At 41.1% G+C, this 22,164-nt stretch overlaps 1 protein-coding gene across 2 annotated transcripts in view; it reads left to right on the top strand.

The window, feature by feature from the left end:
• TTBK1 (tau tubulin kinase 1) overlaps positions 1 to 22,164 on the top strand; it is a 104,318-nt gene that overhangs the window by 48,627 nt on the left and 33,527 nt on the right. Inside the window, exons 1-9 of one of the 2 annotated variants that reach the window (XM_056487796.1) lie at positions 1,186 to 1,814; positions 2,415 to 2,495; positions 6,669 to 6,734; positions 8,209 to 8,301; positions 8,977 to 9,102; positions 14,517 to 14,671; positions 15,389 to 15,608; positions 18,986 to 19,161; positions 19,821 to 20,379. In XM_056487796.1, coding sequence (XP_056343771.1) covers positions 8,212 to 8,301; positions 8,977 to 9,102; positions 14,517 to 14,671; positions 15,389 to 15,608; positions 18,986 to 19,161; positions 19,821 to 20,379 — 1,326 coding nt within the window. In that variant the 5' untranslated portion in view covers positions 1,186 to 1,814; positions 2,415 to 2,495; positions 6,669 to 6,734; positions 8,209 to 8,211. Of the gene's footprint in view, positions 1 to 1,185; positions 1,815 to 2,414; positions 2,496 to 6,668; positions 6,735 to 8,208; positions 8,302 to 8,976; positions 9,103 to 14,516; positions 14,672 to 15,388; positions 15,609 to 18,985; positions 19,162 to 19,820; positions 20,380 to 22,164 lie in introns of those variants that run through there. The other variant, XM_056487795.1, reaches the window with a different exon arrangement.

Here is a 22,164-nt window from a genome sequence, read left to right as displayed (position 1 = left end):
TGGACTTAAGGGAGATTATGTTCTGCTTTAAAATGTCACAGTTACAGAAATCCAATGCTGTTGAAATTAAATGTATGGAAAGCAGACTAGGTGATAGACTTGAAACTCTCCTATCAAGCAGGGAATCTGGTATCTTGTTACATGTGGTTGTTTCTGTCTTTCTCACCGTAAAGCCCAGGGTCAGCAAGGGTGACCTCAGATTATCTGCATCAGGTTGTTGTTGATTTTATTTTATGCAGCAGCTGCTAAAGGGGTGAGGGAAAAGGAAGGACAACTCAGGCTCAAATTTTATATATAACTGTAGGGGACTGAGATCCCATTTTCCATCTCTAAGTGCTTTTACTACCAAGCTGCAGGGAGGTATACATTACATCTGAATGTGTCATTCCTTCTGGTTGATGCTATTCCACTTGAAGCTCTGATTATTCTTCCCATTTGAAAACAGAGAGAGGAATATAAAACTCTTATTGTGGCCGGTGATGAGGGAACAGAGGCTTTGCTCCCTAGGCAAGAGAATGTTGGATTGCAGGTCAGATCTCCCCTCAGTCAGGTAAGTGCATTTGCTGCCAGGCCATACACTTCCTCCTTCTTGGTAATTATTATTAATTTATTCCGTGCAAAAGGTATCCTTTCCAACCTGTATGTTCTTAAAATTGCGTCTTAAAGCACCCTGTGGCTTAGGGATGAGAGTGTACTCTGGAAGGAGGGAGGTGTGGTTTTCATGTCTGTTCAGGGGATGGGGAGTTTGAACTTCAGTGTGCTGCACTGCAGTGATTGCCACAACTTCCTTTTGTCTTCTTCCTTCTGATAGAAAAGAATTATCATCTCCATCTGGTTCTGGTTCTGGAAAGCATTTTGAGGTCTAAATCCCAAAGGAGATGTGACTCCAAAACATTTCCATTTCAGTAGTTCCCTTGGTCTGTTTCAGCAAATGAAAAACTTATCTTTCTTACTTAGTACTCTCTTCTTTTTTTGGGGATATCCTGTGCTGCTTGTTGCTTTATGGGACCTTGCATGTAAGAAACAAGTGCAGCTCTGAGGCCAAAGCTCTCTTGTTAAAAATCGTGGTAACTGAATAATAGGATTACAACTGAAATAAGCTTTTGACTAAAATAAAATACTCATTCTTCATTTTTGCTGTGAGAAAGACCTTCTTATCTTCAGCACAAGTTCAGGTGCAGGAATCATATGATGTGTGCTATTTAGAATGACAAAGTATCTTGGTCTTTAGTAATGTTAAATTCATTGGAAATTTTGAACTCTCCTAAAGTAAAGTAGCAATGATGGTATTTTAACTCAACTGCTTTGTTATGATTTGGAAAGAAGAGAAGCAAACTTAAATAGCTTTCTCAAAACTAAATTTTATGCAAAATTTATGGAATTCTTAGAATTTGCACATTTTTAGGGAAGGGAAATAGCGAGACTCGAATAAGAAACACTATTGTGTGGATTGCTTTTGATTACTTGATTTCTATTGGAATAAGTGTCTCTCAGTCAAGGTCTTTCCTCAGGTCACTGAATTGAGTTTTAAGGTTATATAATATATTATAATATTAATTCTTGCCTCTGATGAGGATGTCCCTCAGATTTCTCTACTGTACCATTTACAGATACAAAGACTGCTCATGTGACCTAAAAACAGCACTGAGTTTCATCCTGCTCTCTCCCAAACCACCATTCTGAATCCCCCCCATGGACAGTGGAGCACGGCAGCAGTAACCAGGGAACAGGAACATGCCTGAAGTGGGCAGCTGTGAAACCTGTAAAGTTGACAAGCCACTGTTTGTATGGAGATTGGTTGTGAGAAAAGCAAGGTAGTGGTTGCAGAAAAAAACCAAATATCTTGAGTGAGAACCCGTAACAATCCAAATAGGAAAGGGGACATTCCTGTTGATTTTTAGAAATTTATGTGCTAATGTTAGAACTTGCTCTGGATGAAAAGGGCAAGAGATGAGGGAGCAAATCCCCTTGTGGGCTATTAGATCAGTTTGGTTAGGGGAGGAAGGGAGATGTATACATCAGATAATTGTAGGAAGGAAAAATCACAGTAGAAGTGTACAAGTGACGTGTGGTAAGGCTGTCTGCATGGCTGCTCTCAACTTTGTTTTTCCAGTTATTAGGAGTGATATGCAGGCAGGGGAAGGTTCTCTGTAGAAGATCCTCTTTCACCACTTACAGAGTACTCACAAATCACAGGCTCACACAAGGCTTTGTGATTTTCTAAATGAAATTCAGCACAGGATGGGCCAATGGCCCTGGGAAGGGTGATGGGAGATGGCAACAACTAAACAAGACACAGGTTTCTGTTGGGATACAATATTGAATGTGTTTTAATTAATTTCTGTCTAATTTTTTTCTCATTTTGTTGGGTTTTTTTTATCATGTTTTTCTTTGGGTTTCTCTCTGTTTTACAGTTCTTTTGGGCTCTTCTTTTGAGGCTGTGTTTGATGCGTTGGCTTCCCATCCGCTGCTCGTAACCATCTCTGCTATGAGTTGTGAGTGAGCCATCACCATGCTTCTGGGTTTTCATTTTGGTTTGTGCTTTTGTTATATATGGAAGTCCAAATTACACCTGTTTTTCTTTTTTTCCTCATGATCTATTTATTTTTCAGCAGGATTGTGGCAGCTACCTAAATGTGATGCAAAGGCTTAGAACACTTGGGATTCTGCCTGAGGGGCTGGCAGATATTTGGGTGTTGCCAGCTGAGTTTGTCAATTCTGTGGTTTCAGAGGCAAGGGGAGGGGAGTTTCCTCACCTTACTTTTCTGTCTCCAGCTTCCTCTATTCATTTCTGACTCCTCATGGGCATAAAATATGATGCAGTCATTAATGATTCTACAAAATGCTACTGTTTAAATTAAAAAGTTGAAATGCGCGTAAGAGGTGTGGATTTTGTCCTCACTAGAAGAGCTAGAGAGGCATATCCCTACATCTCCCTCATAAGCCTGTCTGAAGAACCAGAAGGTTCCTAGAAGTCACAGGGATACTTCCTTTTTGTTCACTTAAAGCTTTCTTTCACTTTTGCTTCTTACCACAACCTTTCCAACAAGTCATTTCTATCCAAGATATATCTTCAAATGCTTTCCGTGATCTGTGGCATTTCCTCTCCCATTACCACCTTCTCTTCAAACTGTGCTAACTTTTTTTTTTTTGCATGTTACTACTGAAAGTCGTTTTCCTCATTCCAGGAGAAATAGGTTAATATCCTAGATGATATTAGGATATTAGGCCTGCCAGAGGCAAAGGTGGTGCATCTCATGAGGTGTCTGCACAGGCTTCCAGATACCTGTGTAGGAACCAATGGTCATGGTCATGAGAATACCACAGTCACAAGAAACAGCAGGAGGAAAGTACTGGCATCCAAATGCAAGTTTTTAGGAAAGCAGCTGGAAACTGGGACATTCAAAATATCCAGTTTCCTTTTGCCAGTGAGACAAAAGGAATCATATTAATCTCTGAATGAACATGGTGTGAGGAGCAGTGGTTCACATTAATAAGGAAATATGAGCACTCCTTAAATAAATGGGGAATGTGTAGGAAAGACAGACTTCATGGGAATCATGAGAGAGACACTGTTGGCACTTGAAATGATCCTGAGTGTTTGACCTGGAGAATTATGGGTGTATAAGAGAACAGTTTGGAAAATGCATCCAATTCATACAGGATTTTGTTACCTAATTCTGTCTCTGTGAAGTAGTCTACATTGCTAATGCAGTGAAAGGAACACAGAGTATAGGTTTTGGTCTGTGGTAGTGATCTAACACATTCTCCCAAGTTGAAACTCATTTTAAACCAAGCTTCTAACACAGTACAGCACTGTGTAGTAAAGTACTTCAGCTTTGTAGTAGACACAAATCAGTGAAAAAAGAGGTTCACTTCATAACTTTTTTTTTTATAGTAATACTGATCTGTAAAAACAAAATCAGCTGTGTTTTAAAATTGTATTTCAATTTGTTAGCTTAATATATATTCCTAGTTTTGGGGACTCAAATCAGTTGGATTATGTATAGCTCCATAGTCTGAAGCTCCTAACTGTTGCAATTTCAATTCTGTGTCAACTGTGAATTGGTGTGGACAACAAGGATGCTTTATCCAGGCTCTTTTCCACTACTGCCCAGTGCAGTGATGTGTTGAAGTTTATTAAGTGGAAGAATGAAGTGTGTAAAGAAATCACCTGGGAAACTAATGTTTATGAATTCAGAAGAAAAGTCAGTAATATTTGTGTATGCAGCATGTGCTACAACAAGTGCTCAAGGAGGAGCCATTTGTTTGGATGGAAAACAAGATGTCTCCACAGCCTGGGAAATACTTGATTGCAGTGACCAATTCCTTGTGACTGGCTGGGCAGGCAAATACAGTTAAAAGAGGTACAACCTTTATGAGCAGAAGACACTGTTACACTGTTAGCATCTGCCTGTTTTGTTCAAAGGACGCTAAAGGTCCTGTGAAAGCAATTGCAAAGTCTTGCTCAGTTGCAGTAGTCTCCCTTCCGTAAGGTCCCACGTGAGACAGGAGTGGAGGGAAAACCCTCTGGCTTCAGGTGTGGGACTGCTCAGGAGCAGCCGGTCATGTTGGCTGATGCATGGCTAAAGGCTGCTCCAAAAGCTGGGCTTTACTTTGCTTCTGAGAGAGAAGAGGTTTGCAACCAATGCTTGCAAACTGTTTGGCATTGGTTTCAGAACAGATCTAATTAAAAACTGCACAGATAGCCTGTCTGCCAGAAATAGTAAGTATTGATCTAAAACAATTTTTAGAGACATACTGAAGCCAGCACACGTGGTACTTGGTTCAGTACTTGCATGAACTGCAAAAATTGAATAATTTTTTTTCTGAAAACATTACAGGTTACATGTTAGAATTGTTCACAATACACCCTTATGACTCATGAAAAATATCTAAACACATTATCTTCTATTCATAATGGGAAAGAGGAATTTCTTCTTTCTTTTGAATGTGTAGAGCAAATTTATGGTGATGGCTATATTCCAGTGGCCAGTATTCTGCTTTTCAGGAACTCACATGAGTGAATTCTATGGAATTCTGACAAATATTTCGCAGTCATTTGTCAGTGGGAATCCTGAATAGTTCTGAATAGTAGGAATCTTGCATAGTTCTGAGAGCAATGAGGTACATGATCACAAATATAGTATCTCTACTATTACCTGCTGCTAAATAAGTATCTTATAGCTCAAGCTGGTGTACTGCAGGATTAAATGCTGGATTAAGTGCATGGGATATGCTTATGGATTTTCTTTGGGGAGTATTTGATTAGCATAAAAGAATTGTAAGATAGACTTGCAGCTTTTTTGTTTTGCTCAGAGTAATTATAACTTAAGACCTGCATTGTACACCATACAGATGTGGATACGTTACATGATGTTAGTGAACTTGTTAAAAAAACATTTGAAATTCAATTCTTTCTGAGAATATAAAAATTTAGAGCAACTTCTCTGTACCCAAAAGGAAGCAACTGAATTGTATATTTAAATATGCATATTTAATATATGCAATATTAAATTAAATATATATGCAATATTAAATTAAGTATATATGCAATATTAAATTAAATATATGCATATTTAAAGTGACAGAAGGGTGCCCTAGAATAAAAGTATAGAGTTTTAGGCTTAGTTCTGAAAGGACAGTTGCAGCTGAAAGAACAAAGCTGAGTCCGCTAATCTCTGTGGGACAAGTTACTCAATTAACTTGTTATTAATATGCTTGATTTTCTGCTGGAGTAGGATCTTCATTTTTAATATGTTTAGTTCTTTGCCCAAACTTAGCCTTATGATGGAAGAGTTCTGGTCCTGAACCTGGTTTACCACAGAATTTTGAAAGCACTGCTGTTAAGTCTTGTTAACTCTAGTGCTTCTAGTTCAACTAAGAGAATTTGATGGATGTCATTATTTAAATGCAAGTTTTTTCAGAATGATATCTGCATTAAGTGAACTCACATGGTCTAATATTCTTGTGGAGGCAGCAGCAGAAAGAGTTGGAACACTTGCTCAGCCTGCAAAGCAGAGAAAGCCTTGAGATGGGACAAATAATTCACAGGAGGACTGCCTTTCCACACCTACTACATGAAAAAGAAGAATGAAAAAGACATGAAAAAGGCAATCAGGGAAAGAGAAAATAAAGATAGGATATACTGGAAAGAATCTGGAAAAAAGCAAGAACTCTAAAAGTCGGAAGTTCACAATTTGTTGAAGTCTTACAGAAGATGCTGACCAGCAGTGTCAGCAAACATTTGTGATCATCTGTCAGAGTAGGTGATCCCCATTTCCATCCTGACCAGGCCACCTTCAGGCTTTGCTTAGCTCATGTTCCTCATGACTCAGTTTTGTGCTTCTTTACTAGCTTTTCCCTTGACCTGGAGTTCAAAAAGGAAAATCTGATCCTCATAATGTTCTTATCTCTATGCCTGGACTATTACTGTTCTAACACAGCCCTGTAACCACCTTGCCTTCTCTGTAGAGTGAGCTTTCCTAGAAATGCAGAATCAGAGAACACTCTCTGTGTAGTTGTAGAGCACAAGAAGGCAGAAAGAGCCTTGTACTCCTTTGGAGCATACAAAATAGCAGTTTAGACAAGAAGTTCTCAGGAGCTGGCTGCACAGGGGATTCAGTCATCTGCTCTGTTTCTGAGATATTTCTCCTGTCTCCCTCCAGCCTCGTAACGTTGCGGGTTTCCGAGGGACTGTTCGCTATGCCTCTGTGAATGCACACAAAAACAGGGTGAGTATTTTGGAAATATAAGGAGTTACTAGGAAGATAATTTCCCTCTCAGAAACCTGTTTGTGGGAGCAAAGGAGCAAGAGGTGTGAATTCTGGTTTGTTATCTACAGAAGTTAGTATATCAGAAGATTTCCATTAGGTAGTTAAGGCTGTTGACTGTAAAATCAAAATTATGCTTCAGTTATTGGGTCCTCTCTAGTTGGCAGACTTTAAAATTGTAATTATTGCATTGCCAGAGATTTTTTAAGGGCAAAAGTAAACCATACTGAAGGGGAAATCTAGTTAAGTGCCAGGCTGCTTGCTGCTAGTTTCTAGCAGAACTTGGCCAGGAATTACCAAGTGCCAGGTCCCCAAATCCATTCTTCATCTGTAATTTTTAATATTAACATCGTGCCATAAGGAGAAGAGCCACCTGGTGAAAGCTAGGGGTTTTTTCCTGAAAAGAACCATAATTTGCAAAGTGTCTTGCCTGTTTCATTATAAATGCTTCTAGAAGGCTGATCTAACATTCTTCTCAAAACACTCCTCTCACCTATTTCAGTAGTGTTCCTTTTCAAACAGTAAACAGTAAGTTTGGACAATACTCTCAGGTACAGGATGTGACTCTTGGGGTGTCCTGCTCAGGGCAAGGAGTTGGACTCTGTCATCCTGATGGGTCACTTCCAACTCAGCATCTTCTCTGTTCTGCATTTTTGCAGCTAAGTGCCTTCTAGATGGAAACTATCGGCCCTCCTGCATTATCTCCAGGTTTCTGGCCTTAGAATGAGACTGTAGGATTACCTGTGACATATGAATAAATGTCAGGTTTTGTAGGGAAGGAGGAACTTACTTTCTACAAAAAGTGGAAAGTGTGATGTGGGGAGGGCAGCCGAATGCCATCATTAATTCTTTCTGTTTCTTAAGAGACACAGAGAGACATGAGGTATAATTTTTGCAAGAGGTGAGTAGGCCCAGCTGTAGCTGGCATCAGCTGGATGTATATTTAGATACAAAAATTGCTCTATAATGCAGGCTATTTTGAGAAATCATATCCTAGACACTGGAAGTTGAGCACCAAAAATGAATCCATGTGCTTTGACAATTTCAGCCTTTATCTCCATCTTTCCATTTCCCATTCACTAATGCAAGAAGAGAGTTGTATGTGGAAATGTTATAAATCTGTATAATTTTTGTGGTATAGGATGGTGAGTCTTTTGCAAACACCCTTGAGCAAATTTGAATGATATTTAGAATTAAAAATAATAATACAAAATGTGTTCTATACACAGCTTGGGGTTTTCTTAATCTCGGTTTTTCCATGTCCCATTAGTAAATACATATCTGTAGCCTGTAATTTGGCTTTAATCAGTGACTGACTGGGTAGCATGGCTTCTCTTCCTGCCCTTTAAAATGAGGTAGCTCATCTGGAGAGTGCGCCTGGACCCTTCAGCAGTGTGGAACTTTGCTCCTCAGTCTTGATCTCTCTTTTCTCCAGGAGATGGGTAGACACGATGATCTGTGGTCCCTCTTTTACATGTTGGTGGAGTTTGCTGTTGGTCAGCTTCCATGGAGAAAGATCAAAGATAAGGTAGGAAGACTGGTGTCTGTTCTTAAGAGAGGGTGCTACATTTTAATTATTATCACTCTTTATTATTCCTCCTGCAGTTCAGTGCAGCTTTTTTTCTGGAGTCAAGCTAGAATCTCCTTTTCATCAGATCTTGCTCCAGGATGCTAACCTGCTTTTGTGTGTTCTGATACACAGGGTGGGCTTCTCTTATTTGGAGTAATTAGACCTTTTTTTATGCACATTGTTAGTCATATTTGATCAAGTTGTTCTTACTATTTTCCTTGCAAAGTAAACAGTACAAGTGGAAAGACTGAGCTGTCCTTTTGACAAATAAAAAGAGCCTTTAGACAGGGTAACACCTTGCTGTGCCAAACAAGCCAAATGGGATTTTAAATTAGAAAGTTAAACAGAATAAAGCTAAGTGTTCATGTCTTGGAAATACTTTGTGCTAAAGAAAAAAATCCCTGGAAAGAAGTAGGTCACCTGTGCAGCAAGCTTCTGACTCAAGATTCCCCTCTGACCTCTGCCTGCAGTGCTCAACCTTCTTGTGCCTTGGACAGCAAACAGAAGTGTGTAGACACTGTACTGGGTCTAGGAAGAGTCTGTGTTCCAGGAATGATAAGTCTTTGCAAATGTGAAGCAATGGAAGTGATTCTTGGCTCTGAAATTTTTTTTGTTGTTGTGGTTTTTTCCCAGGAGCAGGTTGGCATGATAAAAGAAAAGTATGAACACCGAATGCTGCTAAAACACATGCCTTCAGAGTTCCACCTTTTCCTGGATCACATTGCAAGCCTAGACTACTTCACCAAGCCAGACTATCAGGTGGGAGCCTATCTTTGTTACCAGTGTGATGCATGGCACTCTAGATTGGTATTCAGATTTTTTAACATTTCCATGATTGTGTTTATATCCGGCTGAGGAATACCTTTCCTAGAACTGGGAGAAAGAGGCTGTACAATTGTTCAAAACCTCAAAAGTTTCTTCATCTCCTTCCATCACCCTGTCCAAAATAATCCTGGACTCCACACCAGATAGTTCCTCCCAAACAACACAGTGCTTTTGGCTTTCATTAAAACACGAAAATTTTGAGCTACTCCAAATGTGACAGAATTTTGACACAGCATGGCAAGGTCTAAGAGCCTATACTGATTGATTTCCCCCCTTTGATACCCCCTTGATTTCTTGCAGACTCATGGCCTTGGCCATTATTATCTCTTTCTTTAATATTCATCTAACATAGGGTTTTTCCTCCCATTCAGTGTTTGCTGTCAGCCTATATGTGAGTAACTCAGACTAACACAGCAGAACTGAAGTAACTTGATTCTGTGTTGCTTTTTTTTTTATCACAGTGGTTTTCCCTGTGCATTAGAGTGATGGAAACATTTTATAAGCATATCTGTGCAGTCTTATCTGAGTGCCTGGTCCCGTTGATAGTGCATCAAATGAGTGGGAAAGTGGTAGAAGGCTGTTCCAACAAACTCTTCCCAACAGTGCCTTTGTGGTTTAGCCATGTACATGTTGTAACATAGCAACCACAATTTTTATAAAAATTAAAAGGAAAATAAAAGGCAAATACTTTCTGGATAGTGCAGTGGAAAAATAATATTTGCCACTAAGAGGGAGACCTACAGAGGGATTTATGTCGACTGATGAGATGCAGAGGGAGCTGGATTTGTTTGTCCTGGAGTAGAGAAGTCAAAGTTGGATCTTACTGCTGTCTTTCACTGCCTCAAGGGCTGTTGTGGGGAGAAGAGAGGCAGCAAGGGAAATTGTGACTAAATCTAGGGGTGGTGGAAAATTCAGAGTGTGGGTTCTTATATATGAAACAGGTACTTAGAAAAGCTGTGGAATTTCCATCCTTGGGGATTTCCAAAGATTAACTGGATGACAAATATGATCTGCCTTTTAATTAGCTCTGCTTTGAGCAGATGGTTGGATTAGTGACTTCCGAAGCTGCTTTTGAACCTACATGCTCCTATATTCTATTCCAGTTTAAAATTGTGTCCTAATGGTACTGAAAAGCCATCCTTGAAACTGAAATGGAAGGATATGTTTCCAGATAGAATTCAGGCAGTACGTATCACAAACAGCTCTTTCACTATAGGGCATTTGACTGATGCTGTAAATTGCCTTTTTGCCTTCAGTTTCTTGAAGGTGCAGCTTGGGTAAGAAGCCTCCAAAAGGGAACTCCCCACTTAAGTCTGGTATCTGCAGCATGCCACCTAACACTGACTCTTCTAGCTTGACTTGGAGACTTACTCCAGACAACAAATTCTTCAAGCATCTCAGCTTGGGAGAATGTCTTTATGTTGATTTATCTGGATGTATTACTCTGAAATATTAAAAACTATACCAGAGTCCATTTGAATTTGTCACCAGTATCAGAACCACACAGAAATAAAGGAAATTGGGAACGTGCGTTTACTAATATATGAAGTCATGGTTTATTTAAAAATCTGAATTGATTTTGAAGTTTTAGATTCTCTTAAGCACATGTCATGTTGAGTGGCAATTTTATCACAGTTCTGGGCCCCTGAAATGACGTCTCCAAGAGAGACATAGCAGACTGTAACTAGAGACTCAGGGTGACCAGAGATCTCTGTTCTCTGATGGATATCAAGTTTGCCTAAGCAGAGGAGAGGAAAATGATGGTAGAATAAAACAGACTTGAGCTGTCAGGTGATGGATCTTACACTCTGTGTTTTTGGGCTCGTGGCCTCAGATGTCAGGTCTGTTCCTTTAATGCATCATTATCAGTGTTGGTTCATGGTTTGGATCAAACTTTCAGCACTTTCACAGCAGGAGGATCTGGGCACTAGAGCAGCATTTTGGGGTTTTCTGACTCATTTGACAGCAAGAGGCATGCTTCTTCCCTGGAAAAGTGCAGATAGGATGCAGATAGCTAGAAAATATTTTGTACTACACTTGCATACAGTTCAGCTGGTAGAGGAGTAGTTTCAGGTATGGTTGGGGAGGTGGCTGGCTTCTCTCCCCAAAGACCTTTTTGCAATGAGTATCAAAAAAGTAATAGTGACATTTGCTCCTGGAAGATTGTAGAAATTTAAGTGCCTTTGCCTGGGAATCCATCCTATACCCTCAGTTAGGACATCCCATGTGTGGGAAGGTAAGTTTCCTCTATGGACATCTTCCTTTAGATTCACTTAGTACCAGATTTTGTCAGAGCAATTGGGAAAGACTGCCTGTGAATAACCAGTGCTGGTTTGAGTTCTCTCATGCTGACCAAATGTGGTGGTTTAGCTCCAGTTGGCAGCTGTTTACCAGGCAGCTGCTCAGTCACTGTACCCCCTGCACAGTGGGATGGGGAGCAGAATCAGAAAAAAAAAAAAATCATAATTAAGGAAAAAAAAATACAAAAATCCAAGAAAAGCAAGTAATGCAAAATGCATTTGCCTATGCCCAGCCAGTCCATAAGCAGCAATTGGACCCTTCCACCTAATTTTGCCAGTTTATGTACTAGGCATGACACTCTGTGGTATGGAATATCCCTTTGACCAGTTTGGGTCAGCTGTCCCACCTGTGCTCCCTCTCAGTTTCTGGTGCAGCTCCCCACTAGCAGAGCATGGGACACTGAAAAGTCCTTGCATGAGGGTAGACACAACTGAGCAACAACAGAACATCAGCATATTATCAACACTGTTCTCATCCTAAATGCAAAATACAGCACTGCACCAGCTATGCTGGGAATAAAATGAGCTCTATCCAGGCTGAAAACAGGACAGCAAGTTGCTAAATAACTTCCATCATAGTCCTACTGTTTTCCCCGTAGAAATTCTTGTAGAACTTCCAAATACAGATCAGGAGCATTCCCTTATCAAAAGGGGACCCCTGCCACTGAAGAGGTGGGCCTGATTTTTGTTCTTAGATACTGTGTTGTAGGTGACAGTGCAGGTTAGAAACTTGAGCAAGAGCAATTTTCTGTGCCCAAGGTTTCTGCTGAAAGAGTCCATCTTCCTAGATAAGCCCCAAAGAATTCAAGGCTTGTGCGCCATAACCATTTTGGCACCCGTGATATGTAATATTTCAGGATTTATTGTGATTTCTTTCCTGAGCCTTGGCCAGGAGAAGGCATTTGACAAGATGCATCATGACAATTTAGTGGGTAATTTGTGCCCCGTTGGCTGCTTCTCTCTCGTTCTCTGGACCATCAGCCCAAAATTTGGCATGCTGCTACATAACATGCAATTAAGCTTTATGTCCTTATGGAAGTAACATCTTTAATAGAGAAACATACTGGACCTCTTCTTTATCCCACTAGTGGTTTTGATACTCAAGAGTTGTAATTGCACATTGTCTTGCCCAGCAGCAGGAAACTCAACATGGAAGGCTTGCAGTGACTGTGGAAACTCTTCTGATTTTTTATATTCTGTCTGCAGGCAGAGGATCCCTAGACAGGATCCAGTAACTTACTGCATGGCTTTCCAGGAGCAGTGGTTGTTACTGGGACTGTTCTGTGCAGCTTCTCTCCTTGTAAAGCTCTGACCTTTCATCAGAAGTATAAAAGTTTCAGAGAAAACTGAGAAGACTCAGTAAGTCCCTTAAATAATTTGAGAATAATGGCAGGTGAGGACACTAGTATCCTTGAGCCATGTACTGTACTCCTGACAGGGAGTACAGTAAAGGGCTGTAAAATCCCTAATGGCCTAAAAAGGCAAGTGCAAGATTTACAGAATAAGTTATAGCAGAAAGTAACAAAAGTTGTTTCAACTGAGTGGGTCCTTGAAGGAATGCTAAGAATAAGGCAGCTGAACATCTAATTTTATTGCGTTGTTTCTTACTTCAGACTGCTTCAGTGTTAAAGGAATGGAAGGTGGCAGAAGCAGTACCAATTTTTAAATAGCTTCAGAAGATACCACTCCCTGATACTGATATGTCCATCACAAAGAATCAAAAGCTATGATAAGACTGGGATTAGTGGACAGATGGGTGAGGATGATCTAAAGAACAGAAGCTAGCAAGGCTTTTATAAGGGCATCTGTCTAGAAATGTGTAGAGTTCTTGCAAGGTGTCTTTGAGTTTGTGAGGATATTAATTTCTAAAAAATACTTGATAGTAATCATTTCTGAAACAGCAGTCAGAAAACAAATACAATCCTAAGAATTTCCTGTGCCTTGGTCTGACTGACAGCCAGCTCTGGAAATTAATCAAATGTAGCGTTACCACAGGAGTGTGCACCTATTCTAGGGTTCTGGGTCACAAAAAGGAGGAAAAAGATGGCTCATCTGAAAGCTGCAAATAGACATTTTACTGCAGTTTGGTGGAAGGTAGTAGGAAATGGCAGGCTTTCCTGTCCTGATCATGCTGATAAACAGAACTGGAATATAATTGCAAATACGATGTTTGCTCTTGCTAAATTTTATTCATGACTTAGTGTTGATTCATACCAAAAGCCAATGTATTTGCCATCACATTGTCTCTCCCTATAGAGGAGAACTGACAGGCTGAATCCTTTCAGTTCTGCATTATTTAGCTAAATAATTTTATTAAAAGTATAGGACCTCACACCTCTGTTGGCCTACAGCATCCAGTTTCCTTTTGACAGCAGAACATCAGATTTCTCTGCTAATGCATTGGTACGTGGAGAACTATTGACAGTAGTTTCCTTCTCTCCTAGAGGATAACAGTTCTTAGAAAAGCAGCAAGCATAAAGCACATCAGCATGAGCATTTGTACCTGCCATCTTGTAGAGAAAATTGTATCATCGTTTTTAGAGTTTTATTTTTTTAGGCAGCCAAGTGTGTCAGGCCACATTGTGTACATTAAGCACAACTTAGGGCTCCTGAATAAGCCATATTGTAGCCAGGCACTGCAATGAGTCTGCAGCTTAGGACTGCCTTTTCCTGTTCTGTTTATGTCTTCTGGCAGCCCTTGAACTCTGCATATCAAATGTACTGTTCTACATAATGTACTGTCCAGTCTCGAGAGAAGTGAATTGAAGTTATGGAATTAGAGTTGGAGTAACAAGATAACTAAGGTTTCATTGAATCAGTGTCAAAATGTTGGATGCATTTCTTTTGTAGGTTTGAAGGAATATCACTTATGAAGCCAAAATCAACCTGAGAAACAACTGTTGCAATTTTATAAGTTTTGCTTTCATTTCTTTCATAGGCAAACTGGAGATTATAAAATGCACTTGGTCCTCATACACATACTTCAGATTTTTGCTGAGAGCCACTCTCACCTACTTACCAGAAATTGTTCTTGTAACTCTATTCCAGCTAATCATGTCAGTTTTTGAGAACAGCATGAAAGAAAGGGGCATCACTGAAAATGAAGCCTTTGACTGGGAGAAGGCTGGTACAGATATCTTGTTGTCCACTAGCACCTCAACTCCACCACAGCAGAACACCAGGCAAACAGCAGCCATGTTTGGGTGAGTGTTGTAGTTGTACCAGTCAGACAAGCTCAGTTCTTTTTTTTTTTTTTTGAGATTTCAAGACCATTATGATTCTGGGAAGTTGGAGCAGCATGGCAGGCACCATTAGATCTGACTTTCTTAATATTAATTTATGTCTGTGGTGGTGGATAGTAAGCTGGGTACAGCTGAGTGCATGCACTGCTCACACCTCCAGCACAGCTCCTCAGCCTGTTTACAGTGTGTTTCATGTGCTGCTGCAAAGGTACGCAGAGACTGATGCTCAGAGGTACAGATGAGTCCAAATAGAAAAGGCTTGATATGACCTGGTTCACTGGTCTGTCTTGGTGCTTTTGGGAGGCTGACATTAAGGGATAACAGTAATCCCTAGGAATGTTATGGAAGACAAAAACTGTAAGGCCTAGTAGGCCTCATTTGGTCATGCAAATGGAGAGGTTTTCTTCACAGCTCAATATGGTATGATGGGCACTTGTGAAGAAGTTTTCAGCCTGTGTATCAAGGGTTCCAAGATGCTTTCACTGATCCATCCCACTGTCTTTGTAACTTTCATTACATGGAATCCTCTTGTTCTGATTTAGAATGTCATACCTGGGACTACCTGTTTTCCAACTTAGTAATACCCTAAAATCTGCTAAGGAATTCCTGTGGGTCAGTGTGATAGGCTTCCTTCCTTATATACTGGTAGTTTTACCTTTCTTCTTGTCTGTTTTATAGGGTGGTTAATGTCACTCCGGTACCCGGGGACCTGCTCCGTGAGAACACTGAGGATGTCCTACAGGGTGAACATTTGAGTGATCAAGAGAATGCTCCTCCCATCCTGTCAGGTCGGCCAGTGGAAGGTCTTGTTCAGGCTCCAAATGCAGCTTTCAATGAGGGTGAAGTTTGGGAAGAGACAGATGTGAATCGCAACAAACTCAGGATCAGCATCAGCAAAGTAAAGAACATTTCCTTGTCTGTTGTGATTGTTGGATGAAGGGCAATGGTTTCATAAACTGCTAGAAGCCACTCAGATCCACTGATGTAGCATCCTATGTAGTAAGCCCAAAAGGCATTGAGGAATTTTCCTGTGGCAAGAGGAAATTACAAACAAATTTTTTTCACAGAGTAAAAGCCATTGGGGTTAATTTAGATCTTTATGCAAGTGACATTTTGGGGGCCAGTAAAGCTAAAGTGGATCTTTCTTACCATCATATCATTATCCAGGACTTTGATACTCCAAGCAAGGAAATTCTAGTCCTTGCATGTCTGATACAATCTCAGAAATGTCCAAGACTTGGAAGTTATAAACCAAAATTTTGTGTCCCAACCTCTTGGGTAAATAAATGTAATCAGAGATGTCTCCATAAGCTGTATTTTTCTTGAATCATTACTCATTTTTCTCTTCCTTTTTTTAACTTTCCTTTTTAAGGGTAGTAAAATCTATAAGGAGCATCTAACAATGGTTTCACCTCTGAGAAGAGTGAGAGACTTCACTTAATATTCTCATATTTCTGCATTTCAAGATCATATTAAGCTTTTTTAGCGTACATAAAATGTATACTTCAGTTGATTTTCCTCATAATCTTGAAGGTGTTTCTTAGTCCTTTCTTGTAAAGGTTATCTAGTTTCTTGGAGGCATCCCCAGTGAAGGTTGATTCCATGATAAATGTCAAGTATAAGAATCTGTCAGTTAGTTTATTAATCAGGTTAATTCACATATTGCAAATAAATTAGTATTAGTGGCAGGTCATCAGATACATACAGAATCTGTTAGCAGAGAAATGTTCTTCAGACTTAAAATGTTGCCAGGGTATATCAGATTCACATCACAAACCTGTCTTTAATGGACATTTGTAGACTGGCCTGTTAAGTCTGTTAGTCTTCTGGGCCTGACCAGAATTCACTTCAGTCTCTATTGGTACAAAGTTAGTCCTTACTTCAACAATATAGGTATGTCCACTATCCTTAGTCTTATTAGAAAACATTGTGCATGGACAAGAAGTAATCTAATCTAATTTACTTAAAATTCTCCAATGCAAATAATTCAGATCAATGTGTTATCTCTATAGAACATCAGCAGGGACATGCCCCAACACAGAGAAATTAGGAACCAAGTTCAAATTACTTCTTTATCACTCACTGGTAACTCTGCATTCCCAGTTTTCATTTGAAGATATATGGAATAAGAAAAGCCTGATAGAGAGAGACAGTTCTATTCATACAACATATATTAAAAAAAAACACCAGAGTATTACAGAAAAATCCTAGCAACTTCTGTGTGTTCTTCTTTGCATTTCTACCAGCAGGTGCCTTAATGCTCTTCAGTCAGACTTTGCACAGGGGAGTCCTTTCTGTGTGCTAGTTGTGTGTCATGTCTTAAGTACCTCATTCACAAGTCGTGTCATAAAAGCAGCTAAAGGCAGGAGAGGCTTCTAGAAGCTCCACAGCACAGCTGGGTGACTCTCATGCCAGGCACTGTGCTATTTGCTGTCAAGTTCCTGCCAAAGGAGCTTAGGGAGTTACTCAGCATGGCAGTGAGCACTTCAGCTCTGACAGGTTCTGTAGCTACACAGGAGTCTGTACAGCAAAGCCCAGGACAGCAAGCTCTCCAAAGCTGAAGTCCTTTCTCTCTGTGAGGGTTGTTATCTTTAGTTTGACTCTTGCTTTGCCAGACTTACTATCTTTAGTCTGACTGTTCTCTGAGAGAGGATCAGTTTTTATTTAACAGTCACCATGTGGAGAAAAGGATACTTCTGATTTGATACCTAAGGGCACAGTTTTACCTCTGCTTGTAATCTGAGACTTCAGAACCACAAGGGCACTGGTGTGTTTAAACACCCTTCTGCTATTGACAGCATCACATCCTTCCAGTCTTGTAGCACTAGAATTAACTGGCTCTCCCTGTCTTGCTCTTTATATTTAGGGGATGAGTGGAGCTTGCCATGTTTTTTCTCCCTAATAACTGTCTAAGATGATCCTTACTTCTCTATGTAGACAATTCAGATCTCCTTCTGTCCCACTTCTCCCATTTCCCCTGTTAAGCACAGGGCTTACTGTCAGTGTTCTCCCACACCATCCCCCAGTTCTCTGCTCTTGAATCTTGCCAAGTTGATGCTACCCAGCACTTATATCAGCACTTTGCTCCCTTCACAAATACATTTGACCTTACTTGTTGCTAACGTCCTGGCCATGACTGGATTACAGATTAAATCATTATAATTTATTCTTCTTTTCTTCTAATGCTTGAAGGTTCTCCTCTACTCTCCCTAGCTGCAAAGGCTCTTTAGTTATGCATTCCAACTTCAGCTTGGGTGGTTTAGGTCTGCTAATTTATGGGCACTGACTGGCTTGCCACGTACACATTGTCTGCACAGGGGCAACCGTTTGGATCAGCAGCATTTTACTGAGATGCTGCTTGTGTTCAGACCCTCTGGCATTAATAGAGAACAAGGGACTGTAGGGAAGGGTAAGCATTCTCCATACAGATCCCCACACAGAGGCAGTGTGTAGCAGCTGATACTGCATGGCTGACAACACAGCTGTGTTGAATGCAAATTCCTGTGCTGCTGCTGTGGCCCTTGGACCATTCTGCCCCTGTGCTTTTGCCCCTCTCTTCCAAGGAAAATCAGCACTGTGGAAGGCAGAGGGCCGCTATATTGGTCACCTACTTTTGCTTCTTTGCCTGCTGCTAAATTTAAAAACAAATCAAATTTAATAAGGCAAAATGAAAAAGGAAATATGGAATGATAGAGTGTCTATGGGCATGCTTAGCTCCCTGCATGACCTTAGCTCTTGTGGAAAGCTCTTACAGATGTTGTGGTTGAGTGGATGTTGTGGGAGACTTTGTTATAAGGACCGAGATTGAAACAAACAAGCAAAAACACAAACAAAAAATCCAAACCACCCTGGTAATTAGGAGATGCCTTTGTCAGACCAGATGTAAAAGTTTGCACAGTGCAATGTAATGCATGGCCCCTGCTTAATTGAATTTTGACAAACAAGGCTCTTAGACATCTTGGATAAACAGTTAGGGTTTGTGTATGCAGTAGGTCAACCAATGAGAACTCCTTTGCATCGTCACTCAGGGTAATTGAAATGTATAGGCCATCTTGTAAAGATGTTTAAATATTTGAATTGATTTAAAATCCATATCTTATTTTAATACCAGCTGATTTCCAGGGCAGAGGGACCCTGCATCCCTTCAGACATTGCTTGAGTGATCGTGAAAATACAGCTGAAAGTGTATCAGGGAAAAAATCCAGAGCAACAGTGAAGGATGGAAATCAGTTTCTCTGGCCAGACCTTGAATTTCTTTGTGTTTACCCCCTCCAGACTCAGTGCATGGTGGAAGAGGAGCAGAGAAACGGGGTGTGCCCCAGTTCCCCTGTCCGAGTGCCTCCGGAGTCCCCGACCACACAAGTACGCTCCCTCCGCTACCGCCGCGTCAACAGCCCCGAGTCAGAGCGGCTCTCCACGGCTGATGGAAAAGCAGATCCACATGAAAGAAGGTTTGTTCACCCTCTATAGCCTTCTGCTGCTTTTAGCAGAGTCTTGAGACTGTTGGCTGTTAAGACCAACCTAATCACTAGATCGGCAGTCAATGCTCACAGCTTTATCTACACTGACTTTTGGCTCACCTCCTTCTCTCCTTCCCCTTTCTTTGTCAAAAATTTTGATGTCTCACACATGGAAGGCTTTCCTCAGAAGAGCCTGCAAGGCTTTTGGATGATCCTTGTTGAAAACACACTGGAGTTGTCCTAAAGTCTGGGCAGCAGATGCTCTGCCTTTGTGCAGCAAGCTGCTGGCCCCTGAGATAGGCAGAGAAGCAAAACAAGCAACAGATACAAGCCAAGTGAGAAACATTGATCAGAACATGGTTTGAGGAGTTTTTTTTTTCACAAGCCAGCAGAACTTAACAAAGGGTAAAGGTGGTGTTGGTGGGAAAATGGTTATCATCCTGCCTATAGAGAAAAAGAGATGCTGAATTGGCTGTCATACTTAAGCACTTCTTTATGCCTTGTAGGTTCTAAAGAAATATTTTTGTTAAAGCCTGTCATTCTGAAGTGTACCAAGAAATGAGTAAGAAGGCCTATACAGGCTTTTTCCTGTAATCCCTGTTGTTAACCACAAACCTGGTATGTTAAGGAGCTTCTTGTTGCGTCTCTAGGTCTCGAATGGATATCCCTGGCTCTCCATCCCGGCTCGTGTGCTCCTCACAGCCAGCTCAGATGCTGTCCATTGATACGGGCCAGGCAGACCGGCAGGCGAGTGGCAGGATGGACGTGTCTGCCTCCGTGGAGCACGAGGCCCTCAGCAACGCCTTCCGCTCCGTGCCGCTTGCAGAGGAGGAGGACTTTGACAGCAAGGAGTGGGTTATCATTGATAAGGAGACAGAGCTGAAGGACTTTCACCCTGGTGCTGAGCCAAGCACCTCTGGAACCACGGATGAGGAGCCTGAGGAGCTAAGGCCTATTGAAGATGGAGAAGAGAGAAGGCGCCTGGGGGCAGATGCTGCAGTGAGGCCGAAGACTCACGATGGGCGAAGCCGGGGTATGCTGCCTGTGACTGAGGAGGACAGTTCCCATAGACATGAAGGACCTTCTCAAACAGTGTCTGACAGTAGACATGAACAGCAGACAGGAAGTCCAGCCCACTCCCCCTTACATTCAGCACCAGCTCTCCGACAAAGGAGACGAGAATCTGAGCCTACTGGTCCTCAGAGACAGGTAAGGTCCCTGGGTCTGTACCTTGTTGCCTAGCATAGCATCATCTTAGGAAACCTCAACTGTGCTGGAGAAGTCTTGATTCTAGACATGGATGCTCTTGTAAAAGTCTTCTGACAGTGCTGGCAAATGTTGTGAACAGCTTAGGAGTGCTCCCAAAAGCCAGTGATGTCCTTCTAAAGACACAGCGTTATGAAGATCTTTCAGCCATTTTGGTTCAGGGATAAGAGGAGAGCACAGTTGTGATTCTGGGTATCTCTAGTCACTCCTTTTATGCTCTCCCACAGAGTTTTGTTAGTAACTTAGTTGTATGAAGGTTATTAGCAAATCTTCTTCACATAGTCTCTCAGCAGCAACAGGAGTGTATGGCAAGAGAATGCCCTCTAATCTAATCACACAGCAGTTCTGCACAGGCCCACAGCAATGCAAATCATAAAATAACTCCCTGAAACTAATCTTTCTTCTAAATACCTAATAAAAAGCTCAGAGTAGCCAGCACATACATCTCATCAACCTTACTTCAGTGAGAGGCATTGCTGTTACCATGTACTTGCTCACAGAAATATTCTTTACCTATTGTGTTTTTTCCATATAGTTGTAGAGGGTATTTTTTCTTTCAGTTTTGTTTTTTTCCTGTGGTCCTCTGATGCTATAAAGCAGTTCAGTTTTTAGTGGGAGGTGATTTATTAGATTAGCTGGAAAAATATGATACACTAGGCACAGAGCTCCTGTCATATCTAATCTTCATTTCTAAAAAGAAGGCTGACCCAGAGTGTTCAGTACAAGAGACAATCAAATTGTTCCCCTAAGAGCTTTTTGTATTTATATGTTGATGAAGATCTGTCATGCACATGGGATCCATAAGCCCAGCAAAGGGCAGGCAAGTTTTGGATCATGTACACAGTGATACCCTCCTATGACAGACATTTGTGCAGTCTGCTTGTTCCTGTCTGGAAGATGGTAATTTCATTTCTTCTTCTCTCTTGAGCTTATTCTCCAATGAAGTGTTCACTGGACTGGAGCACATTAAAAAAACATCCTTCTGTTCAGGTCTTGCCCAGATTCTTCTCCTCTGGATCCTTGATAGGTACAAGACAAAAACCATGAATGAGACAAGAATCTAAGTAAAAGGAATCAAAGCAAATCTTTTCAGATCACCGGGCAAGGTGTTCCTTGCTGAGGTGTATGAGGCTGCAGCATTACAGGAGGGATAGAAACGCTGACAGCAGGTACAAGTGGGGCTGACCTGCTCAGCATGGAGCAGAAGCAGCACATGCTTCTCATAGGGACTACATTCCAATTGCAAGGTTCCTAGGTAGAGGTGTTTGCTGTATAAAGCCAAAATGTTGAATGCCCCAGCTATCTCAAAATTGTGTAAGGCAAGATTGGCAGAGTTGGAAGGGTCTGTGTCTGAATTTGCTATGGGCTGTGCAATTTGGGAGTTGGTCAGTGCAAGATCTGCAAGATGGTAACATGGTACCATCATGGTAAGAGCCAGCCGAAAAGAACCAGCTGTAACCAACTGGGACACTTCAGGGACACTTCACTGACATACTAGTGTAACTAAAGGAGGCTGGAGGGGCCTTCTTGGCCAGAGCACATACACCTCTATGTGAAATGACGGGGAGCTAGATATGGTGCTGCACAAAGACTTTGTATCACTGCACAATGATATTTAAAAAGCAGGCAAAAAAAGGTAAATTAATGGGATTGGGGTGATTACTGCTAATATATTAGGCAGCCTTTGTTCTCCAACAAACTGCATTTTTTTTTTTTTTTGTTCCTGTG

Source organism: Oenanthe melanoleuca, chromosome 3, assembly GCF_029582105.1.
Source record: "Oenanthe melanoleuca isolate GR-GAL-2019-014 chromosome 3, OMel1.0, whole genome shotgun sequence".
Taxonomy (NCBI): Eukaryota; Metazoa; Chordata; class Aves; order Passeriformes; family Muscicapidae; genus Oenanthe; species Oenanthe melanoleuca.
The sequence above is the reverse complement of the archived record's forward strand: the minus strand, read 5'-3'. Positions and strand labels throughout refer to the sequence as shown.